Here is a 25,432-nt window from a genome sequence, read left to right as displayed (position 1 = left end):
ACTGTGGATATGTTGGTGTGACAATGGAATTTAATGGGTCTTTTCACGTTATTTGTGTCAGCCAAAACCAACTATCAGAGGCAGGCCTGGAAATAGCCACGACATTTGTGTGTGTAATAATGGAAAATTGTTATCAGATGTTGCTTAGTGTGCGGGTATGTGTGTGTTCCCGTATTACCAGTTCCTACTCCCGCCTTTGCCTTATTTGATGGCTTGAATTGTCCACAGACTTTTGAGTGGGTTTCTGGAATAAGAAATCACAGAAAGAAACCTGCTTACTGTCCAGGGGCTCAAAGATAATCTTCCAAATTAAAGCGATGTGGACTTATGCATCAATACAGGCCAAGTGAGAAATCAGAGAAAGCTTAAAGAACTTATTGAGCAAATGTTTGTAAATGAAAAACCAGCGCTTTTTCAGCTCCGGCTCGGAGCTGGAGCCTGAAAAGCGCCGGTTTTTCCTGTTCACACCGCAGTGGCGCCGGCTCTTAGCTCCGGAATCCGGTTCACTTCCAGCTCCAAAAAATTGTCGGTCTAGAGGCAAGAGCTTCGGAGCTAAGAGGTGGCGTCGCTTACGTCTCTCTTACGCCGAGGCGTGCAGGAAACTAAACCCACCTCCCCTGAACATGGGTCGACTGTCATGCCTGCCTACAAGCAGTAGTGCTTATAAACACACTTTATAAAGTCAGGCAACACTAACCAGGCTTCGTGTGATTCTGTTTATTTGTACCTTACTTTGACCATCCGTTCACTGTTATTGATCATTGTGGAGAGAGGCAGACGTTTTGTTTTGTATTATAGCAGCTATCGGATGGAATCAATACATGGGCTGCACAGGTTGTCGTGTCCGACTATCACAAGTAGAATCATAATAAAAATACGCCGGTAAAATGTGCCTGTAGAAAACGGTTTATGCCACAATAGGATAGCGATAGCAAGTAGTCAGTTTAGCTTCGGTTGCTATGCTAACATCACCCATTTTATACCAGAGAAACTTTCATAACAGCGTTGTGATACCAAACAACGTCAATTCAGACTGACACACATTCACTTAGGCTAAGGGGAACTGGGGATATGTATCAGCTGCTTGTGTGAGTCGGACAGTGAATACTTTAGAGCGGCCGCTGCAGTGTGAGCTAACCGGGAGCTAACGGAGGAGAATAAACTCCCGTGGAAGAGCAGCGGTCGGTAAATGCTGCAGAAACACATTAATAAACAATGAACCACGGCACTCTGGAGAAAAGCATAAGGTTGGAGAAGTCGTTATTCAATGTATTCTGGCTTCGTGTGATTAAAAGCAACACGATCATCGACCCGACGCAGTTCCCCGTTGTTGTGAGCGCCGTAATGCCGTTGGGGAGCAAATCAGCGATGTAAACGGTGACGTCAAGACGCAGCAGCGGCAGCACCAGTCGGGTGCTGGGCGGTGTGAACAGAGCGGGAGCAGAAAAGGGAAACCGGAGCTGAACCAGAAAAGCTCTTCTTGCTCGGAGCTAGAAAGGGAAAAAGCGCTGGTGTGAAAGCCGCAAGAGACAGGTTCAAAGTTCCTTCATGCAAACTCTGTTAGCTTACGTAAATATCCACCAGAGATTCAGGCTGATGCAATTGCTGAGTGAACGCAAATCATTTTTTACTGAATTTCAAAGACCAGGCGTGTAAAAAAAGTTCCAGTTCTTTCCAGACATTTCACCGCCTTCAAACTCTGAGTGGCTTCACACTTCTGAGTGTCGCTGCTGGCTTTTGAAAATGTAAACCTAGAGTGCTGCCCAAGGCAATATCACATAAATCAAAAGAGAGCTGCTTTTTGTTGTATTTGGCCACTGTGTCGACACTCCCACGCTAATACTCTTTTCTTGTTTTTATTTCTTCCTGACAGTTTGACACCACTTATAACGGCTCTTTCTTTTTCTTTTTCTTGGGTGTGCTTGGATTGCTGTGTGTGTGGGTGAATGATTCCTGTAGGTAACACCAGGCAGCAAGGCGGCCCAGGGCGACCTGTGTCCAGGCGACACCATCTTGGCCATCAATGGCGACAGCACGGAGCTCATGTCACACATGGAGGCTCAGAACAGGATCAAAACCTGCACTCAGCAGCTCACACTCAATATCAGGTAACACAAGACTGTCCTTAGAGAGCATTAGTCATCTGATGAAACCCTTATACCAACCTACAGAATGTGTAGATTTCATTATGTTGTTGCTGTTGCACCACAAACCCCCTTATGCTGGCAGTAGACATGGATCCATATAGGCGCAAAAAGCTTCTACTTTTATACCTCAGTTTGAATCATAATGATCAACATCTTTTTTTTTGTTGACCTTAAAGGGGAGTTCAACAGATTTTACACATTTGGGTCTTTTTTAAATGATTTGAAAGCACTTATAAATCCTTTTTTTGCCGTTTGAAATACCTCTGAGCTCAGGGCTACAATAGCCCCTGTTTCCATTACACAATTAAATTGTCTGAACTGCCTGCATTGCATTGTGGGTAAATAATATTTAACATGAAAAAATAATGTGTGGAGTAAAAATCTGAACTGACAATGCTCCCACAGTCAATTGTTGTAATAATTATACGGAAGGCCACACACATACCAATAATGATGATGTATTTAGTTTACTATGTGACAAGCATGTAGTCTATTGTATGTCTAATGTAATTGCTTGCAGACCTGTAATTTAAAGGCGCTTGCTTCTTTAGAATATGTGACAAACTGTACATGAAGCCAGTTTTCCACAGATGAAGACTGATGGGAATTTTGATGTTCGGAATAATTGGAAATCAGTAAATGATTCCAACATTAGTCACTGAGTCAACGGTCGTCCCTTTTTTGTCAGCAGTGGCTGCTTTTGGTTTTAGTTTTGAAGCTCATTAACTGCAAGTTTTGGGAAAAACGTTTTTGTGACAAAGGTGATTTACTGCCTGTGGTCCAGGAACACATTGTTTCTATTTCAGGGTCGATTGCTCAGCTTGGTACAGTGGAGTCATACGGACAGATGACAGGTTTACGACGGTTTAAACGAATCACTCTCTGCTCCTATAGAACGCTGTCAAAGTAAATGAGGCTTGCGCATACAGTGAGTCACACAGTGACCTTTTTGAAATGGACTTCACAGGTCGATGTTGCTCATTTTGCCAGGACATGAGGCTGGAAAATTAACTCCTCAAAATATTTCTTAGCCTATGTAAGGATGGATGATTCGGCCTAAAGCGAAGGACAGAAGCAACATGTTTCTGTCAACAGGAAATCATCCATCTAAACAGTTAATGACAGAGAGAGGGGAGGGGGGATAACCAAGGAAAAACTGAAATGTCAGTTGCTTCCCACATTTCTATTAGATGGTTAGTGTAGCCAGCCTACTGGAAAGTGCAGAGCAAATCTGGCAACCTCTGAATCCCGTCCTCTCAGATGAAGAACACAGTGTGGTTTAGCCAAATGGTGCCTCAGCTCTCTCCTTTTAGGGCAGCAGACAACACGGTCTCTTTCCTGTAACGGTTAGGAGCACCATGTTGACTTGCAGATGCGGTGGAAATAAGAATAAATCCCGGAGTAATCTGACCTGTCGGATAAGCAAAGCTTCACACATGCTGCAGGAACCTACATTCAGACAGAGAAGCACTTTTCTCTCTCTCCTTTCTTTCCACTGTGTTTGTGCTTTATAGTATGCACTCTAGCATGCAACAGACGTCCCTTTCCCCACAGACTGTAGTAGAAGCCATCCATCCATATATCAAGCTGAGCGTTAAGTGGTTTATCCACATAGGGATGGTTAATTTATTTAAGGATACATGAAGTAGTATTCAGCGCAAAGACTGGGGAAGCTCTTCTGTAGCTGCATGACCACAAAAAAAGGAACTCCCTCACATAACCCCTTGCACCTTAACTTCGGCTGCAATCTTCCTTTAAGAAGTCAACATTGTTGGAGACATTACAGCATGTAATTTAGTGTGATTAAATTAAATAACCACAAGTAAACCACCAGACAGTCATGTTGTTCATCAACCCCCCTTAATTTTCCATCGAAACTGATGAGATAGCAACACAGCAGACGCAAAACAAGGTTATCTGCTGGTATGTGACCTTTCCACAGTTTATTGCTTGAATAATTATAGTCTGAACTGCCCTGCCGCTGGACAGGAGCAGGGTAAGGCGTGTCTGAGAGATAGGCATGCACCTTTGGCTCCAGAGCGCTGAGCTGAAATGAACTGCTGGTGAAGGGCAGGGCAACAGGGGTTCAAGGAGAAGAAAAACAAGACTTTAAAAAATGGATATGACGTTTTAGGCTAGCAGACAGATAGGAGTTGAATAAAGGCATGGCTTGAAGGTGTGGATTATGAGAAAAGACAAAAACAACAATGGTGGAAAGAGAGCAAGACAAAGAAGTCAAAGCCAAATAGAGGAACGGTGAACCAGAGTGACTAAGTGAGAAATCCACATGGGCTCTTCTCTGCCTCGACTGCTGGTTTACTGCCAACATTTTCTGCTGGGTACATTGCTGGAAATTCAATTACCCAGACAACACAGTGAAGCAATAGTTGAATTTCTTTCCCTGAGATAGGGGACTTGCATCACCACAAGTTTTGAAATAAAGTGAATATTAATAGAATATCCCTACCGGACACTATGAAAACACAAGATAAAGAAACAAGACTTTCTCACAGACACTTCAAGTCAAATATACATTTCAGGCTGTTTATAGGTTCAAACTCATTCCAATTCTGTTCAATCCATAGCCTGGGGATTAAAGTGTTACATTGGGTGTCTTTAACATCCAGTGTGAGGTAGCTTTTGGCAGGAATAAAGCTGCACAGGAAGTTGAGATAATAAACGGCAACGGTCACTATGACAAGGCAGACAAACAAAAGCCACCCTAATAACCTCAACCTTCACCAACAGGATGAAATAGGTCATGGTTTTGGCCTCTACTTATTAACCACTAAAACACGATTCAAATATTGAAATAAAAACGGCACAATACAAAGCAACTCTAAGGTAGGTTTTTACATTTTCAAAACCTTGAAAATGTTGCCCTCATTAAGGCAGTATGTTCTCCATTTAAAATCCATAGAATGGGGATCTCCTATTCGTTTGAAAAATACGAGTACTTAGGTTATTTATTGAAGGAGATTAATTTTTATTGGAAACACCCCTCAGTTGTGGAAATAATTTAGTAAACTAAAAGAGAAAAAAAGTTGGGAGTGACTCAAAGAACTCATGTTGAATCACTAGAAAATAATATTTTAGAGGTCACCACTTCTCAGCCCTCCATTAAAAGCGTAGGCCATAAAGCACTCGAAACAGACGCAGAGTCGTAGAGGGAGAAACGGGAGACCTATAATTTTGTGTTGCTGCCGATAGACAAATATATGAGTCTACATGTCTGCTGAGAACCAAAATTACAGTATACTGGCTGCATCTGAGCTTGAGGTCTTGTATAACACAATAATGTTCCTTTGTAATGTCTTTGCATTTATTACTTCACAACCCCCATTTTTTCATAACTCCTATTACCGGGCATTTTGAAAAGTGCTCCACATCTGAAGTTGGTGCCCAAGGAAGCTTTTGAAAGCTACATTTGAAAAAAATAAGCTTCATTAAAATTCAGCCCTGCAGCTGTAGTTTTTTCCCCATGAATGCGGTCATTTGAGGAACATTTCACCTTTCAAATTCTCATATACTGTCATATATGTCAGTTCTCCCGGATTTTCTTATTTTTGTGTAATTTACAGGCAATTATTTCTACTGACTATGATGTCGCCTGTCCTTTCCTTCTTGCGCCACTATGATGTTGACTTTTGTGGTTATTACATGCAAAACAAAGGACATTTAGTTCTCAAAGACAATTCTTCCAAAATAAATGCGTTTTTTATTTTGCGTTGGTGTTCCTTCCATGATTATAGAGAGGTCTCTATCTGCCACCAGAGTTCAGTTTTGTTGAAATTTGGTGGCGAAGAAGGCCATAGCAAATGATCGTATCATAGTCAGACTTTCATCTATCCATGTACCGCCAAAGAAGACAATTGATGCAGAAAATGGAAAGTATGGTACATTAAACAATGACTCTTGTATTCTTGGTCTGTAAATAAATCAACCAAGTTACGAGAAGGATTAGAAGATAAAGGAAACGCGTTAATTGGGGAAAAAACAGAGAAAGAAAGACAAGGAGAGGCAAACAGAAAGAAAGTGCTCTGAGGTCACCGCCGATTTACCACAGCTTTCCATTTCCATCAGGCCTTCTACTGATCCAAGCCTGTCAATGCTCCACTGTGAGGTGAAACACCCTTGCTAGTTTCTGTAAGTTCTTGGCTTCAGTTATTAAATAGAGCTGTGTCATCTCGCTGAGAAGGAAAAATGTCCGCCACCCCCACCACAGACACGTACACTATCCAAGTTCACTGTAATATCAGAGGACCCGGACAGACACACAATGGACTGTCCGACTGTGTCATGTCTGCTTTGCTTGTCCTTTATTTACTCGGACCTAAACTTAGTCTTTGAGCATGTGAACCAGCTGTGGTAGAAACCTTTTCTCCCCTATTTCCTCCTTGTTGTTCTTTTCATGCTCATCCTTTGATTTCTCCATCAACCATTCTTCCATGATTTGTCCAAACCTAATTCCTTCACTAATGCATAATGTCTTTTTTATATCTCCCTTCATCTCGCTCTCTTCCAACCTGCCTTCACCTCCCTGCTGTTTCCCTACGTTTGCCAGAGCCTATTGGAGAAGGCCATGTGGTTTAGAGGCCTGAGAGACAGATGATGGCGGTTTGGATGCGTTTCCACCGCTGGTCAGGCAGTTCGGAAAGCATCATGCTGGGGTGGCAAGTTAAATGTGCTGAGAAATGAGTCATGTTGTCTGAGCTGTGTGTGTTACTCTGGCTGTGTGTCTTGTTCATATGAAGGAAGGACACCCTGCTGTGTTTGTTTCAGTTTAACTCACTGTTGAAAGGAAAATGTAGGATTAGCTTCAGGTCAGATGGATATGCAGATGGTTATAGTTAAAAGGGCCAGTTCACCCCAAATAACACAGAAACATGTTAACACAGACATATAGTTTTGCTGCTAATCCAGTTATTGGAGACATTTGTGCCACTCAAATCACTGACAATGACATTTAGAAAAAAGCAGCTTTCAGAAACAAATTCCTGGTTAGTCGGGATAGGACCTTTTTGTATCGAAATGTATGCTTTCTACTGAAAAAGAATGCACGTGAAAAAATATACATGAACATCCATTTTATTGGGGCCACAGAAGAACAAGAAAATTGTAATAGGAAACTAGCCGTTTTTCTGTTTAAATCAACCTTTGCATTAGGTAATTTGGATTTAAATGAATCATTATGAATCATAGCAAAACAAAGGCAGAGCATAATGTGAAATCAGAGAAAACAAGCCGAGAAAAGACCTCTGAAGACTTGCCCCTGCTGCCTTTCTTTGACTCTCAGACCTGTTACTCACAGTTGAGGAATTATGCACGAGGCTGCATGGGACCAAAGGAACACAGGACTCCAGCTGCGATGAAGACAAAAATAAATACACACACTCACAGCGCTCCACTACAAGCTTCACTGGATTCCCCTTCATCATCCCTTCATCGCATCATTCCTCTCACGCTCTCCCAAGGTCTCTTTCTTTTGTGGTGAACCATCAATAGAGTTTGAGAGGCTGTGAGGATGGGGGACACCACAAACCTCCCTCTTGCTCACTTGCATCGATCTTGTCATTTCCCAGATGGCGGTCTTTTCAAGTGACACCCCAAAAGTGTTCAGATCAGACCCCCATCCTCTTTAAAAGGAGGTTATCTACCTTGAATCTCAGGGGAGAAAACATTTAGACTCTTCTCACATAACAAAATAACAAAGGAACTCCTCCAGTGTTGGTAACGTATAATAGAAAACCATATTTTTTCTGATGGGTTTTACAGAGCGAGGCATCGGGGCAAGACTCTTCGGTGAACCCTGAAATGTTCAGTGATCAGCCGCATCTTAATTTGAGGACATTTTGTTTTATAGCCTTGTCTCATGCTCCTCCTCGAATATGGTGATCCTCTGCAGCCAAAGTAAACTCGTCCACCACTTTAAAAACCAGATATCCCCGATCAGGAAATTAAACCTGACGGGGGGAGGTCAGGCAAGGGAAAATATGACCATAGGAAAGAATAGGAAAGTGGTTCTGATGACCTGAGACTTTCTATGTTCTCTTCCGTCTCTGCATGTGTTGTTTTTCTTTGTTTCCCCTTGATTTTGTCTATTTTCCTGTTCTTATTCAGACTTCTGACATTGGTAGTTTTTTTCCTTTCTTTTTATAATCCTAACAGTACTTTTATGGCCAATATTATGTGATCTTTTAAATCATGTCCTTGCTTTTTGAAGTTCCTTATGATGATAACTGTGACCATTTGAAAACAAAAACCAAGTAACTTAACAATATAAGAACATGTGGATCTATATTTCAGAAACGTGTGGTCTATGAGTTTTCTTTGTCTTCCACTTTTCTTTCCATTTATCTGTATTCAATAATGTTCAAATCTGAACTATACAGTTCAAAGCAGATGCTGGATGAAAATCAAAGACAACACTTAAGGAATGAGTCTGGAACTACTCATTCCTATCCTATTTATCATTTTGAAAATGTATTAAGAAAGTGCACCTAAACAGAGGAGGTACAAGTAAATATGGCAAATTGATCATTCAATTCGAAAAAAGCTAGGAGGGTGTTTTATGGCTCAGGCTCGATTTTCACCTTGGATCTTATAAAAACAGACAGAGGAAATTAAAAAGCAAAGAAGAGAAGAAAAAAAAAGTTAGTGATGATCCACGGGTTGATGAATGTAAAGCAATAGCTGGATCCTGATTCCTCACATACTGACTCAATACGTAACAACACGCTAAAGCGGTAAACAAAAAAACAATACGGTTAATTGTCCTTATCCAAAATGGTGTGCAAGAAAATGTTTCTTTGCTGTACTAATGCTACATTACATTTAAAATACTTGATTATGTCCATTGCTCAATATTTACAGTGTGACATCCAGTTGTAAACATGAAGCCTTATAACTGAAATCGCAGCCAAGAGGCTTAGCAGTCACGTAGCAAGTGGAATTAATCATAACAACATTACTGACATCCCTCTTCAGAATGACCTAATGAATGCAACAGTGTAACACTGTAAATCCCAAGCTGGTCTGCCTCTCACAGTTTCCACCTATGCGTATCCATTTAAATCTCCATTTAGATGGATGAATGCAAAAATTCCATGTTTTCTGTTTCGCACTTCTGAAATGTCAATTCAAATAGGCCATTTAATACTGAGCATTTACTCGTTTCAATGGGCTGTTTGTGCGGTAACTATCGAAACCAAACAATCTGAGAACATGTCGGATTTCTGGCGTTGGAGGGGCATGTCAGCCCATGCAGTCTGCCAGACACTCGTCGCCTCATAAGAGTGTCCTTGATAGCAACACCTCCGCGGTTCATATCTGAAGCATTGCCTCAGCTCAGCCAACGCTGTGCCAGCTGCAGCCTGATGACCTCACCTCTTCAGACGTCAATCCACCCTCACTGTGGGGTCCATGGATCCATGCAACACACTCACAGTTAATATTCATGTCCTGTGGGTGGAAGTGTGAAAGAATAGAGGGTAGCTGCAGTGTCCTTTAGTTGATCTGCATGATGTCCTGGTGTTACTCTTTTGGAAGTTGGATGCTTTCCCACTGCTGAGCCAACACCATAGATACAAAAGCCACCCAACCCGTCGAACCAAAGAATTCCCCTCAGATCTTTTTTGTTGATATGGCATGTAAACTGCCATTACTTTAACACATAACTTGAAAGTGAAAACATATTGCAAGTGAAGCGTTGAGTGATGCCACTGAAGATTTATTGCAATGTTTTATCAGCATGGGAAATAAAAGATGTTGGTCCCTGCTTATGAATGCACACTTGGCCCATTCAGCAGTGCTGTAAATAATGTTTTATCATTTCTGCCAGTCAGTACGTCATGTCGTTTCTTGTAGGGAAATGCAACTGGAGTCAATCACTTGTTCTCCGAACAGAAGTGGGGAAGCTTTAGATACTAGTAATTCAGTTATCACTCCTTTTGAAAAATCATGGCCCAAAATGCAATGTGTTTTTCCAAACATTTGATAGTTCGTACCATTGAGTTATGATGTGATGAGGATTTTATCTTTGTACCAGTGGGAGGAGGCCAGAATGAGCTGTATCCCATTCCTAATGTGAATACCTGCCAAATGTACAAATCCAAATTCACACACACACACACACACACACACACACACACACACACAAATGGAAATACGAGTGCAGTATATGATTTTTTTTTATCTGCAGAGATTAGTCTTTTCTGCACATAAAGGGTACAGCAGTAGGATAACGTGAAATTAATATCTTGAAACTCAATACAATTCGATCATCAAACGACTGTGAAGCCAAAGTCATTATATTTCCCAGCTTAATGTCATTCTTTAAGTTAAATGTGTCTTGGCATTCCCTTTTTGTCCAGTTTCCTTTCAAACATTCCCACTCAGAAATAATGACACTTTATACACTGGATATTCTGTGGAAAGGAAAATTCATACTTTTCAACATAAACGACTGAATGCCTCAACACTTGGGTGTTGGATGGCGGAACACTTATCTGACTCTCTCTTTCTCTCATGGGTATTGTCTTTCAGGTCTGGATCGGGAGAGAGAGTGTGGTCGCCAACAGTTAGTGAAGATGGCAAGACAAGCCCTTACATGGAGCCCGACTCACAGGTAAACACTGTTTACTTTGGATTTATAAAAACACAAGTAACAATGGTTGCTTCACATTTATATTCACCCCCACTTGGATGCTATCAAAACCCATCTGCTTTTTTTGGGCTGAGTTTCAGGGCTCGGATGAAAACATGTTAAATTACTCATCAGACCAAAGAAAGACACAGAAAGAACCTGCACATTAGTTAAGATGGTGACGTCTTTAGTTGGATTTGTCACTTTTTTGTATAGGTTTGATTGTCTCTTGCCTTGTGGGGAGACACATCAGGTAAAATATATATTTGAAACATACAGAGATGGGTTGCTGGTTCTTGTTGTGATATATTATATTTAAAGTTAGGATTAAGGTTAGGTCCTACAGTATGAACAGGATCTTACACTGTAACTATTCATGAAATATCAGCTACAGCAAATTATTTGATTATATTCTACGTGTTTTACTTTCCTATGCATGTTTGATGCTGCTCAAAAGAATATCTACTAACCAACCAGTTTCAAACGCTATAGGTAGCTTCTTGTGTCGCACACATTTCACTGGTTTGATTTATTTTGAACATGGTTTTAAGCCTTCAAAATCTACTGCTTTGTGTAAGGGTCCTTTGCTACGTACTGAATCAGCCACGAGAGGATAAATCAGATCATGGGTCATAACTTTAAAGTACAGGTCTGTGTCTGGGTGTGAGACTCAAGTCCTCTCAATCTGTTTATACCACAAACAGAATCCATGGAAACAGCCACAACACTCGATCCTTAAATTGCATGTACGCTATTATTCACATGATATAAATGAGATAATGCGTCCCACTGTTCACTGGAATGGTTTTGAAATAGTATCTTGATTGTTCTTCTTCGTACGAGCTGCCAAATGGACGTCAAAGGCATGATGAACTCTAGCAGATGATCTTTCCCAAGTTTTCCAGTGCTGGCAAGCCAACAGGTTTTTTGAGCACAGAGGGAATAGGAGGTGTGTGTGTATGTGTGTGTGAGAAGACTTTGTGACTGAAACAGACAAACAATGAGCATATTGTGGCTCCGACATGCGGGTGTGCATTTGTCATGTATTGTATTGTGGAAGTTGTGAAGTCTGGACTGACGTGTCTCTCAGCCCTCTCTGTGGCAGGGTCTCCTTGTCTGCAAAAGGGTGGAACAGACACACAAAGAGCTAAGTGAAATCCATCTGTCCACTCGTCAATGGGAGTTTTGATGCCTTGCTTACAGGAAAGTATTGTTTTCAGTGGCAGAGATGAAAGTCAAAGAAGCTTTAGCATATGCAATTCATCTTTTGTTGTTGTGGCTGTGAGAGTAGAATTCCCATCAAATGATATCTCGCACACTATTGTATATGTTGTACTATATAGCCACAGAAATGACACGTTTCCTATTGTGATTAAAAGAAGAACAAACTAACCCGATAACATGTTACCAAAAATTAGAATTGAATAAAATATTTTCTCGGCTACCCAGAAACAAAAAGAGAAGAAGATGTGTGTCATTTGAGCATGTTGATACATTTAACAGTAACTCTGCTCCAGTCTTCATCTCATAATCTCAGCACCAGCTCTGGTCTTGCTTTGATTAACACAAGCAAATAACAAACTTGTGAGAGAGATTAACCATCAGCACAACTATTTATACAAATACTGAAGTGCACGACAGGAGGACTTTTTGTTCGGTTGCGCTAGAGGAGTAATTCTGTCTCTCAGGCACTTTTCTCTAGGTCTGGCCTACTGTATCTCTGTAACATCTTATCCAGTCCTTCCTTCTCCCTCATTGAAGCCTTCAAAATTTTCCCTAAAGTCTCTTTTAATGAAACAAACCTGGACAACTGGAAACCACAGAGTCGGAGCCATTTTATCGCCACGCTCAGGTGGATTCTTCTGTGCATGAAGAGAGGAAACATCCGCTCCCCGGGGTCGCATAAAAGACCAAGGCTCTCTTTTTCTTTCTCTACTCTGACACATAACAATGCCAATTGTTCCTCAATGGAAACAATATATGCACCGGGGCCTCTCTCACGCCGGATGAACCATCTCCAAATTGAACTATGTGAAACGGTTGGCCCACAATGACTTCATGATGAGCCAGTTTTGGGCAGCCTAGGCAAACATTTACTGAATCAAATCACTGTATGAGTGACATTTTTTGTTTGTTATGCTGGCCTGAAGGTTTGTTTGTCCGTCATCCACTCTCTGATTCAATATGCTTTGGCTAGCAGGGTGAGAACTGAGTCACACCAGGGCTTGTAGCTATAAAGAAAACAATTCTACTTGAAAATGACCACACATTGTTTTTGGCCTACACAGGCATTTATTGGTGTTTTTCATCTCTAGATTGACCCCATTAACTAAGAACATTGCAATATTTTTTCTACATCAGAATGCTACCACTAGAGCCCAATAAGCAGCTCCTGAGTAGTAACGAACCCAATGACGCCAGTCTTCAGGACATTCTCTTTTTTTAATCATTTCCCTTTACATTTTTTATTCATTGACTGGAAATTCCAGTCTCACTTGTGGGAATAAGCTTCTGAGCAGGAAGTGTCACATGGAAGCTATGAGGTGTTTCCTTTCACCTCGGGAACAGGGTAGACTCTAATAAAAGACTGAGGGAACTGCATACATTACAAGTGTATGACTCTATGACTTGACTTGATGCAAGTGTTTTTGCTTTAGGGTGTTCAACGTGTTGGGGTATTCAGTGCAACTGTATGATGTGTTTCCAAAGAACTTTCCTCATGCCTTTGAGCACCGACTACTGGATGTGACACACAACTTTCCTGAAATAGAAATAATTTGATAACGGAGGGTGGGAGGTTGAGATAATGATGATGTGTCGCACAGTAAGTAAAAAAGTAAGGGTATGTGTTGGTTCTGCATCACTTCTTTGGCTGTGAGAGTTGTGTCAAGGCCTTGTTAAGTAGCCCCTGACCTCATCTGATTCTGATTGTTCATCTAATATTTTCCTCAGCGGCATTAAAGTGTTAGCGGAATTATCACTTCAAGATGGAAGTTACATCAGTTTCTGCGAGATGACCGTGATGAAATAATGTCTTGTGGCTTTAGCACATATACTGTTGAAACATAATCTGCCGAAACCTTCATAATCTCATCACCTCATCGTCTTAAATTGGAACTTTTTTCCGATGAGAAAGACCGATTTGGAAAGAAAATGCCTCTATGCCTTGTGAATAGTTATCTCATTGTACATCTTTCTGTCCTACTCCTACTTTATTCAGAAGTAAAACGATACCACCACTTACTGCCATTTCAGGTTTTCTAAGAAATGCCTTCCATTTTATTAAATGGCAGTTTCAAGTAGGTAGGAATGGCCTTTTGGTCCAATTTAAGGCCAAACTGCATTTTTTTTGTTTACTGTATCAGAATGCCATTAATTTCCGCTACCCTATTATTAAAGTGATAGCTATTGTGGTGGAGCACTATGACCCTGTGGAAAGAATGAGGCCTCACAATGCGGAAGTTAAGAGGTCTGGATCACACCAGATGTAGCCCTGGAGCTGGCAGCTCAAGGCAAATTCTGGAAGCTAGCTTTAATACGAGCTGACAGATGGAGTCGTTGCATGACTTATAGACCGTAATTCCTTCACTGCTTGGAATTAAATTTTACTTCAGATAAAAAATGTGTGCATGATACAAAATAGTTTTATGAATGGAACAAGGCAGTTACTTTCCAATATCTGTCATTGAGAATAATTTGCCTTTTTAAAAACACAAAATAGTACAAAGTTGTAAACCTTCGTAATTTTCTAAGATGCATATTTATGGATAGGAATGATCAATAGTGAATAAGGCCAGTTAGAACGATAGAGTTTGTACAAAACTGGATAAACACAATAAAGACCATTAATACAAAAACAATATGGGGCCATTAAAGAGTATTCTCATTGGTTGCAAAAATATGTTTACTAGGTCCACTGCTTTCCAATCCCCTGCCAGGGAATCTCATACTCGTAATTCACACAGCAGGCCTTTAGATCACAGACCTCTGACCCCACTTATTTGGTTGTTTGTGTTCACCAATCAGCCAGTAATCCCCAGAAATGTCCAAATCAGTCTTTTGATTTTCCTAATGGAGCCCTCTCTGCTCTGCTTGGCTGTCAGCATGCTGAGGAGGGGACGGGGTCATTGAGAGCAACTCTGCTTGGGTAAGAAAGACCAAAATACTGCAGCCATCCAGACTCAGTCAGTTTGACGGTTAAAAAAAGAAAATACTGAGTTTTTTAGGGACTGAGACTGGGAAATTCCAAAACAAAGAAAGTTATTTTAGTGTATTGCTGTTGCACCATCCACTTTTACGTAACCTTATTCTGCCAGACTATAAAGTGTTCAAAGTAACACACATGTCTTAAATAAACTGCATGAACTTATTGGTCTTATCACCAATAAACTTCTTGCTGACAGTTAATGTTTGTTTGTAGCCTTTATTTAACCAGGTGAAAGCCCCTTGAGATCAAAAGATCTCTTTTTCAAGGGTGACCTGCAGGACAATAATAAACTCAAACATTGAATTTTGATCAAAAGTAGGATGTCTTTTCATCATCTGTAATTGGAGACATCTTACCAAATTTAATTCAACCCAGAAGTGACTTTGTACGGTCAACATGGAAGTAAAAGTTTCTAAACAGCTGCTGGAAATTGATCAAATGCATGACATTGAAATTGATTCAAATGCTAAATCCTTTGCGCCTTAAGCATTTGTTTTCTCTCAGACATGCTCATGGCCCGAAGCCCAACAACTCTACCATTTTCCGGTTTTTCTCCCCCAACCCCCCCATGTCAGCTCTCTGCTACCTCCTCTCTAGCCTGTTTGTCTGTCCCTCCAGAGAGGCACCCAGGGCCAGGCCCAGGGAGCCATAAAGGGCTGGTTTGTGTTTGGTTAGTGGTGCAGAGCGCCATGTGAAAAGCTTAATTTCGAAGGTCCAGGGGGATTAAACCATGCAGGAGGCAGAAAAGAAGGCGGTGCTGTGCATGTGTGTGTGAGTGTTATCATGAATTTGTGTTTGTGTGTTCTCGCTTAAAGACAGGCATATGATTTCAATTAGGGTCCTCCACCTTTTTGTTCCCCTCCCCAGCCCCTCCTCCACCTGGTGTGTTGGTGTAAGCCTCCCTGACCAATCTGTGGTTCAACTTAAACTGTAGTCTTCTCCTATTCAAGCTCTTATTAATCAGGGTAACATTCAGTCAGGTTGATAAATGGAGGAACGTGGTGCCTCTTGGCTGAATGCACCCTAATAAACATAATGCAGTTTGTAAGGGCTTACACAGGGATGAATGAACATGCATGAAAAAGCAAACTTTCTTTCTCTTTTCTGTCTTTCTTTCGTTCTTGGACATCGGTCATCCTGAACCATTAGCCATGCTTGGTTACCGTTGTAAAACAGGTCAGTGAAATCGGATGACAGCCAGAATGTGCTTATAGACAACGTCGGTTCCCATAAGCAGTGTCTGTGATTGGATCTCATTCCTCTCCTTTACTTTTTTTTTTTTTTTACCTTTCAAAGTTTCTCTTCATCCAAGCCAGGAGGAATGCAGTCAAGATTTGGGAGAAAATGAAAGAGTAACCATGCTCAAGAGAGAGAAATTAGAAAATAGATGATCTCACAGATGGTCTTTTTCAACCGTTGTTGAGTTTCTGTTGGACATAAAACTGCAGCTGGCAGCTGCTCATATTAACTCTAAACTGTTTTGACTACATTGGTAAAACACGATAAGGTTTCCAGGGGGATTAGGGTAATAAGGCATTCACTAAATGAACGTGACTGTTACCTTAAAACAACATCTCAATTAAACCATATGTAGTCCAGCAGTGAAAAGGTTGAATTAATCTTTTTAATGAGACAGTTGGCTTACAGCTGATTTTTGTTAGAAAAAGGAATCCAAGCCACCATACCTTTAGACCAACATGAAAGCACTTACAGGTCCTGAATGTTACCAAACTGGCATTTTTATAAGGCAAGCACCAGATGTGCTGCCTTATAAATCTGCCATCCACCCAGAACAAATATCTTTGCAACAGGCATGTGAGGCCAGAGAAAGTGTTGAGAAAAAAAGACAAAAGGAATGGTTAGGGAGGGGGGTTCAGCTGAAACAGAAGTATTCACAATGTCAAGCAGGAGTGTGAGGGTGAGAATTGTAAAACATATACTTACTGCTGACAACAGAGAAATCTACCCGGAGAAGCATTTTGAAGGGGTCCATTGGCCTTCAAGGTATTCACATATAACTTTTCCTCTGAGTGCTGCCTGTGTTCTTTCTTATTTGTTTTTCAAGCCCGGACCCTATTTTCCCATGTTTTTGTGTCTAAGTGACTAATGAGGACAACAATCTTTGAAATTGGTCAATTATTGGGGCAATTGCTCACCGTTAATGTACGCTCATTAGAAGTGTTTGCTTTGGCCACTGACGAGCCTGTGTTTGACAAAATATGGAAATCACAAGAGGTGACAGGAAAACAACAGTGAACTAATGAAAGAATGAAAGTTGGAGGAAACAGTTCTATGAGGAGATTTTTTTTGTTAGGGTACAGAAAGCTTAGTTTAGGTTCTTAAAGATCATAACTGATTATTAAACTGATTTCAACAGTGTGTACGGGGGTAGAGAAAAGTGTTTTATTCCTCTCTGAAGTCCTTACCATAAAGAGAAAATAGAGTCCAGGTTATAAAACACTGAAGTCAATGTCTATATTGTTCTGCCTCAACTAAATCAAGGATATGGGAGTCTGTTTGTTCCGATTTTTTAGCACAAATTGTGATTTGGGGCATTGTAAATAAAGACAGGAATGTTTTTCTTACCCTTTTATCACCATATATGTCAGCGTGCAATTACCTGTCCTCCTTCGCATGTCATGTTTGTACAGATTAGGAGTCATACATGAAATGTCTTTACTGTCAAGCCACTGCATGCGGTGTAATATAATACACTCACGGGGATTTTTCCTCTGCTTGCTCCTTTATTCTTAGGACAGTCATGAATAAGCTCGCCTTACAGTCTTACGGTTATTGTCCTGATTGTTATCTGCAGATTTAGCCCTTGTCTGAATATGAGAAATGAATAATGGGTTCTCATTAAAACTAAAAACACTGAAGAACTTCACCCTTCCATATCGGGTATGTTCTCAGGAAAGTGAAAGACGTCAGATGAATCAAGTTATGAAATAAAAGATAGTTAGGTTCAAAAGGGCACTTTAAAGAAAGCAGGAGGAAACATTCATATCCATTGGCAGAAATGTTCTTTTATAGGAAAAATGTAGAGGATTTGACATGATCATTAAAGTGTAAGCAGGACCAAACAAACTGTGCTTCTAATCCACCTTAAATCATCCTTGAACTCTTCTATAGCATGGCTGGGATTATTAATCAGAAGATGTTAATGTCCTGAGTTTTTCTTGGAGCTGCATTTTGCAACAGTGGAATCAAGATTTTTAAAGCACTCTCAATGTAACATTCCTGCTTAATCAGGTAATGCTCAGTAATATAACTGGGGCATCTTTGATTTGATCAAATGGTCTAATTCTTTCTATATTCAGAAAAAGAGGTCGAGGGAACCTTTGATTAAAGTCACATGAGGTCCACCATCTGTGCAAATAGAGCTAAAGATAACGAGTAGGATCTGGTTGGGCCGTGCGGTGAGCACCAGGCTTCAGAGTGTCTGGTTTACTTGGAGAGAGAGCCACAGAGAGCTGGGTGTTTCTGACATCCAGCCCAAACAGGGTTTGGCTCTGGAAGAAAAGCTGCATTGAGCGCTGACTCCCCACTGCTTCTACGAAGTCTAACCATCAATAGCTATCTGCTAGCATTTTGTTCAGAGGGTTTCTGGACTCATCTATCTTCACTGTCCGAGGTTTTGGGCCGAGTAGGAAGAAGTGGTTTTAAATGTATCTCAAGTTCTCTGTCTTAACTATAGGAGGCAGGGCAATGACAGAGCCATTTTTTGTCCAAGCTGTGGGCTTATTGGTGTAGGAGGACTGAAAGGTAGTGATTACAGAAGACCTGGGTGTTTGTGTGTGTCAGTACATGTGTGTGCGTGTGGTCCGGCCAAGGACAGGATGACATCCAGCAGACCCATCTGTTGAAATGACAGGGGTCCTTTCTGGAGAAACTGTGAACCTCCACCTCCTGTGGTTAGGATACTTGAGCTCAAAACACACACACACACACACTCACACACACACACACACACACACACACACACACACACACACACACACACCAGTGGCTCACAGTTAAACCAGTCTGACTGTCTCCAATCCTACTGCATTGCCTAACTTATAAACAAGTCGCTCTCTCATCTAAAATGTTTATAGTCTGAAGTTATGATAATGTGCAGCCCTGTTTATTCTTTCAAAACTGCAGGCTATCTCTGAAATTCAAAGCACTATCAGAGGTGGTGACATCACTGCGAGCCATGCAATAAAAGTCTTATCTGTGAAGTTCAGTCTCTGAAACGGTAAAGCCAGGCTGGCAGTGAGTGTTATCACTATAGTGTGCTGATAACTGTGGTAAACACTGTGAGGCTCAGTGATGTCACTGTGCAGTTTGTGCAAATGCATGAGAAGGGCGTTGACTTCAGCATAAACACACTGAGTATACAGTGGTGTCAGTGTAGGTGTCTGCATCTGTCCTGAATTAGTGCAGATTCTTCCAAAGAGCTCCGGCAGAGCATCTATGTGGCAAGAATATAGAAAGTAGCATGTCAAAAAGATGATATTTTAATCTTTCTGAGCTCTGTCTGCTTCTATAAACTGTTCAAGAAGAAGCAGCTAAACTACATATTTATATTTACACCACAGCATTTAATTTGTTTTGACAAAATCATCTGCATGAAATCTATTACAAGCTTCTTGTTAATAAGCCTTACCATGAGAAATGGAAAAACATAAATGAAGTGGAAAAAGCCTTTTCTCTCAACCCTCACCACTGCGAAGCCTCATTTAGGAACAACCACTATATTCGCCTTTGAAGATTTGTGGTTTTTCAGCACCACTGGGCTTGTTTTCTCTGTTGACTTTCATTTCCTCAACCTAAACATAATGGGGCATTCTGTTATGGGCCCATTATCCTTTTTTCTTTTTTTCTAACATTAGTAATTACATCTATGATGCTCTTTCACTTTTACCATTGTATCCATGTGTGCTTGGTTTTAGAGGATTTCAATACCACTAAAAGCTTTATCGAGTCTTTTGAATAAGTGTTGTTCTTTTTCTTCCTTTGTAGAATTTCCGTCCCATCACCAGCGGATATGGTGGTTCCAGTCTCAAGTCTTCATACACCCCTGAACCCCAGTACCCGCCTTCCCCCCAGTACCCGCCTTCCCCCCAGTACCCTCCTGCCCCCCAGTACTCTCCTGCTCCCCAGTACTCTCCTGCTCCCCAGTACCCTCCTTCCCCCCAGTACTCTCCTGCTCCCCAGTACCCTCCTGCTCCCCAGTACCCTCCTGCTCCCCAGTACCCTCCTGCTCCCCAGTACACTCAAGCCCCACAGTCCCCAGTGGCTCCTCCCCCTGCACCGGCTCCCCAGCCCCCCCACCTGAACAACGGGCACTCCAAATCCAACAACGGCTACAGCTACGGATACGGGAAAGGAAACGAACGCGCTCAGTTCAACAACCCAGCAGGACTTTATCAAAACGGCAGCAATGGAGAAAGAATTCTGCCAAGCAAGATGGGAGGCCTTAACCTCAGCGCCTCACAAAGGTGAGGGGATCGAATTGTGCTGCAAGGGGGAGAAAGAGAACAAAATATAAAGAATTGGGTTGTTGTGTATCCAGGACTAGTATATACTAACTGTAGGGTTTGGAAAAGAAAATTCTTAAATGGATTTAAGTATTGAAAAGATAGAATAATTCAAATATAGTACCACACACTTTTTGTTATTGCCAATAATGGACCTGTCATCATAAGAAGACTTAATGTAATGTCTTTGCTGTAATCTAGAGAAACCACATCTTCAACAAATTCATATATTTTATAATTGGAAACAGTGAATAGTATCCAGGGTTTCCCACACATAGACTATACTTGGGCGGGCCGCCCAGGTATATTAACGGCCGCCCAAGTATATTTCACGACCCATTTCGTTTTTTGTTTTTTTTTATAAGTTATTTTTTTATTCGTCCGTGACCACGACACCATCTGCGATCGATTAACTTGTGGACAATGATCCCTCGCTCCCTTGCACTGATCTCGCCTCCTTCTGGCCTGTTAAGTGGCCTGCCTCACACAGGATGACTGGCTGTCCACATGATGTGGCCTGCCGACATGGCCACTGTCATACAGATCATAAATCAAAGCCCTTGATTGGTCTCTGTGTGTCATTCAAGCTCGGGATAACCTCAGCTCAGGTGAGGTAAAGGACTCTCTGAGGGTTTAGATAGTTAACTTAGTCTAAGTTCTCAGTGGGTCTCAAACGGTGTGGTCACCATTTATGTAAACACATATTTCTATTTGAGAGGGTGATTGGTCTATGGATAGTGAGGTGGGCTGAAGATCGGAAGGCTGTGTGTTCAAATCCCGCCAGGAACACCACCACTAGTGTGCCCTTGAGTAAGGCACTTAGCCCTTAGTTACTCCAGGGAGAATGTCCCTGTAATCGGTCATTATAAGTCGCTTTGGATAAAAGCGTCAGCTAAATGAAATGTAATGTGATTAGTAAAATATGCATGAATAAATAAATAAAAAGTTAACTAGGTGAAAAAAGGCAAGATACACTTTTAAAACTTGTTGAGAGAAAACTAGTCTTTGCTGCTGCCTCAAAGAGGAGCAGGGGGAGAGGAGGGAGACAGGAGAGGAGGAAGCAGGGGGAGAGGAGGGAGAGGAGGGAGAGGAGGGAGAGGAGGGAGACAGGAGAGGCTGATTCCAAAAATAAATTAATAAACAAGTTTCAGTGTTTTTTTCATATTGGAAATGGTATGTTATTGGTTATGGCCATGATTTTATGATTATTGAAATGTATACAGTTCTGTTTAATATAGGTGTTTCCATAGATCTAGTCTCTTTATTTTACCCTCAAAATGCACCAGATTGATGCATTTAACTCTAAAATAAAATCTTACCGGGGGGGCATGCCCCTGGACCCCCCCTAGAGGATTTGAGGTCGACCCCCACTAAAAATCGCATGGATAGGTTCCTAAATACATTAATAAATACATTTAAATAGTAACCCATTTCCATATGTTCATGTGTGGGTAGTAGATTTAAACTATAGGGCTATCATTATGGGCCCTGCCTGTACCTGTTCGCTCTGCCATCGCGTGAAGGGTCTGCTAACAAGCGACCAACAGAAAGGTTAATGTTAATGTTGTTGCACGTCACCTCAACCCCCCCGCTACCACCCCCCCCCCCCAAGTATATTTCAGATCTGTGGGAAACAGATCTGTGGGAAACACTGGCAGTTAATGGACCAGCACCAGAGGTGTTCCCATACACACAGGCATTGGAGCTGTTCTTCATGAAATCCCAGAAGGATGAAGTGCTCTGACAAACAGTGCCATCTTTGCGCAAAATGATTATACAGGAATGAAAAGTCAATAAATAAACATGTTGTTAAAACATGTTTATTTATTGCCACCACCCGCCCAAGTGTATTTCAGATCTGTGGGAAACACTGGTATCCATGTAGTAATTGGAAAGAGTGAACATCTTTTAATAGACACTCAGTTTGTGTACAAAAAATAAGAACATTGTTACTGGGGGTTAGGTGCCTGCTTCTTAAACCCATTAACCTTTACATTGTTAAAGCATCAATTATGAGTATATTGTGATACTCCACAGACACATGTGTTCATGTGCTCTCTACCATAACAGATATAAACACATAAACACAGTGTGTATCTCTTTAGACTCACGTGCACAGATGGTCCTGTGGACTAGAGAAACACTTTGTCGTGGTGCACCACTTGAGCAGGCAGTACATCTGTGTGTTAAGTCTCACAGTGAACATCTTCTCCAGAACTCAGCGCTCGCCAGGACTGGATTGTTTAACTTCCTAGGCCCTGACACACGTGCAGTACAAACAAACACAGCTTAAAACCATTTGAACTCTGCTCAATGCCCCCTGTCAATCACGTTTCTAATTATTTTTGGTACACATTGTCTCAGTACTCTCCTGACTTTCTTTCTCCTTTCTTTCTCTCACTCACTCAGTCAAATTTTCACCAGTTTGGGCTCTCTCTCTCACACACACACACACACACACACACACACACACACACACACACACACACCCACACACTCTCAGACTGCAGTGATCCCTTCCCTCCTGGAGTGGAGACAATCGTGCAGTAGAGTGTGACAGAATTGGAACACATCAGTCAGCATCCCTGCTCCTCTCCCAGAGGCTTGAATGTATCAAATGAATGGGATCCATCCTGTTAGCTCTGGGAAAACGTGATGGGTGATTGAACATGCAGATCCATAGCACAGGGCTTTTGTGATTAAGACTTCATGCCTATGGAATCACACGCAGACTGTAACGTGTACCCCTCCTCTGCTGTCTCAGTGGGTCGAGTTTCTTTTTCTGCCTCCGGTGGTCTGGCAATTGTCATCTATTGTTTTTTCTGTTAAGGCCACTTTGGCTCCTTTCATTATTTCCTTGCTCAAATATCACATCAGGACATCACATGATAAAAGACACAAAACAGTGGCCATATGTAATACAATAAACAAACGGAAATACATATTACCCTAACATCAGCACATTCACTTGTTGTCAGAACGTCGACCCTTCTTTCTGAATTGATGTGATTTGTCTTTTAATCACCATTCATTCGATAGCAGAACAATAATATCTCTCCTCCCTTGTGTCATTCAGCCCGGAGCCTCCCTCACAATCCCCTGTGAGCCGCAATGGTTTCGACCCGCAGTCAGACGTCTACAAGATGCTGCAGGACTATGAAGAGCCCGTCTCTGCACCCAAACAGTCCGGCTCCTTCAAATACCTCCAGGGAATCCTGGAGGCTGAGGATGGAGGTAGGGATATCTGATGAAAGGTGTGTGTGTGTGTGTGTGTGTGTGTGTGTGTGTGTGTGTGTGTGTGTGTGTGTGTGTGTGTGTGTGTGTGTGTGTGTGTGTGTGTGTGTGTGTGTGTGTGTGTGTGTGTGTGTGTGTGTGTGTGTGTGTGTGTGTGTGTGTGTGTGTGTGTGTGTGTGTGTGTGTGTGTGTGTGTGTGTGTGTGTGTGTGTGTGTGTGTGTGTGTGTGTGTGTGTGTGTGTGTGTGTGTGTGTGTGGTGTGTGTGTGTGTGTGTGTGTGTGTGTGTGTGTGTGTGTGTGTGTGTGTGTGTGTGTGTGTGTGTGTGTGTGTGTGTGTGTGTGTGTGTGTGTGTGTGTGTGTGTGTGTGTGTGTGGTGTGTGTGTGTGTGTGTGTGTGTGTGTGGTGTGTGTGTGTGTGTGTGTGTGTGTGTGTGTGTGTGTGTGTGTGTGTGTGTGTGTGTGTGTGTGTGTGTGTGTGTGTGTGTGTGTGTGTGTGTGTGTGTGTGTGTGTGTGTGTGTGTGTGTGTGTGTGTGTGTGTGTGTGTGTGTGTGTGTGTGTGTTGAAAAATGAATTAGGCCAATGCTGTGGTGAAATGCTGACAGAAGCACACCTATTGACCTGATTGTAAAAAGGTTATAAGGACATGTGAAAGCTATAGGGCTGTGCCTTACACTTATTTCGTTTTTAGAGATTCATCTGAATTATTTCCTCATGCAGTTGATTTATCTTAGCATCTATGAAATATCAGAGAGTACAACATACTTCTCACACACTGCCAAAAAAGTGAGAAAGCGTCATTTGTGAAAAACAGTTCACCAACCAAATCAGTAGTTCTCAAATATTGTATTTCCGCTAATTTGCAATGAGCACATCAGCTATTTTAACTTTGATAGACGTTGCTGCTCCACAGTCAAACGACTATACTGCTAGACTGTTGAGCTAGTATTTATTAAGATGGCTTTAACATTGTGAGCATCTGGTTTACCTGCGTGCATCCAAAAATCAAGGTGAAAGTTTGAGTGTAAATATGTTCTCCTATGCAAACAAGTGTCGTGATTCCAGCCAAAAGGAACATCTTGCCTCGCTCAGGCAGTTCCTCTCTCTCTGTTTTGATCTGCTCTGTCTTACTGGCATAGTTTTCCTTTTATAGAAAGACACTAGACAGGGAGGTTAGGGGAAAGAGGGATAAGTGAGAGAGGCAGAAAAGGAGAGATGGAGGGAGCAGGATCGCTTTAAATAGCTCACTTACGGGTGAGCAGGGGGGGAAGTTTTGGTTTACTGCAAAAACAACTTCAGAAAGGACAATAAAGTGAGAAATATAGTTTTCCTGTCTGCCTTTTGACCGCTCAGCATTCCAGCTTTTGAGCAGGAGTCATGTGATGCTGACAGCAGCAGAGGAGGGCTAATCCTCCAAAGTAAAACAGTTTTTTCAGGTTCTGCGTTTACCCCCAAAGCATGGCAAACGTTGTGTAAATCGTATGTATAATCCGAGTGTTGGTATCTTAAAGCGGAAATAGCCTGGACCTCAAATAAGTGGGCTATTGACCTGTTAGCACGGATTGTCTATGATTAATGTTACATTTTTAAACCTCAGAAACATGTCTGCTATGAGAAGTATTAATGCCTTAATATACACATGTTTTCATACTGTATACTCTATGTTAACTCTTAACT

The 25,432-nt window shown here is 41.6% G+C and overlaps 1 protein-coding gene across 1 annotated transcript in view; it reads left to right on the top strand.

Annotated features, from left to right (window-relative positions):
- The window catches only part of pdlim4 (PDZ and LIM domain 4), a 47,110-nt gene that overhangs the window by 8,912 nt on the left and 12,766 nt on the right, over positions 1-25,432 (top strand). The window contains exons 2-5 of the mRNA XM_034198490.1: positions 1,960-2,108; positions 10,692-10,773; positions 20,006-20,484; positions 23,600-23,757. Coding sequence (XP_034054381.1) covers positions 1,960-2,108; positions 10,692-10,773; positions 20,006-20,484; positions 23,600-23,757 — 868 coding nt within the window. The remainder of the gene's footprint in view (positions 1-1,959; positions 2,109-10,691; positions 10,774-20,005; positions 20,485-23,599; positions 23,758-25,432) is intronic.

This window comes from Gymnodraco acuticeps, unplaced genomic scaffold (assembly GCF_902827175.1).
Source record: "Gymnodraco acuticeps unplaced genomic scaffold, fGymAcu1.1, whole genome shotgun sequence".
NCBI classification, from domain to species: domain Eukaryota; kingdom Metazoa; phylum Chordata; class Actinopteri; order Perciformes; family Bathydraconidae; genus Gymnodraco; species Gymnodraco acuticeps.
The sequence above is the reverse complement of the archived record's forward strand: the minus strand, read 5'-3'. Positions and strand labels throughout refer to the sequence as shown.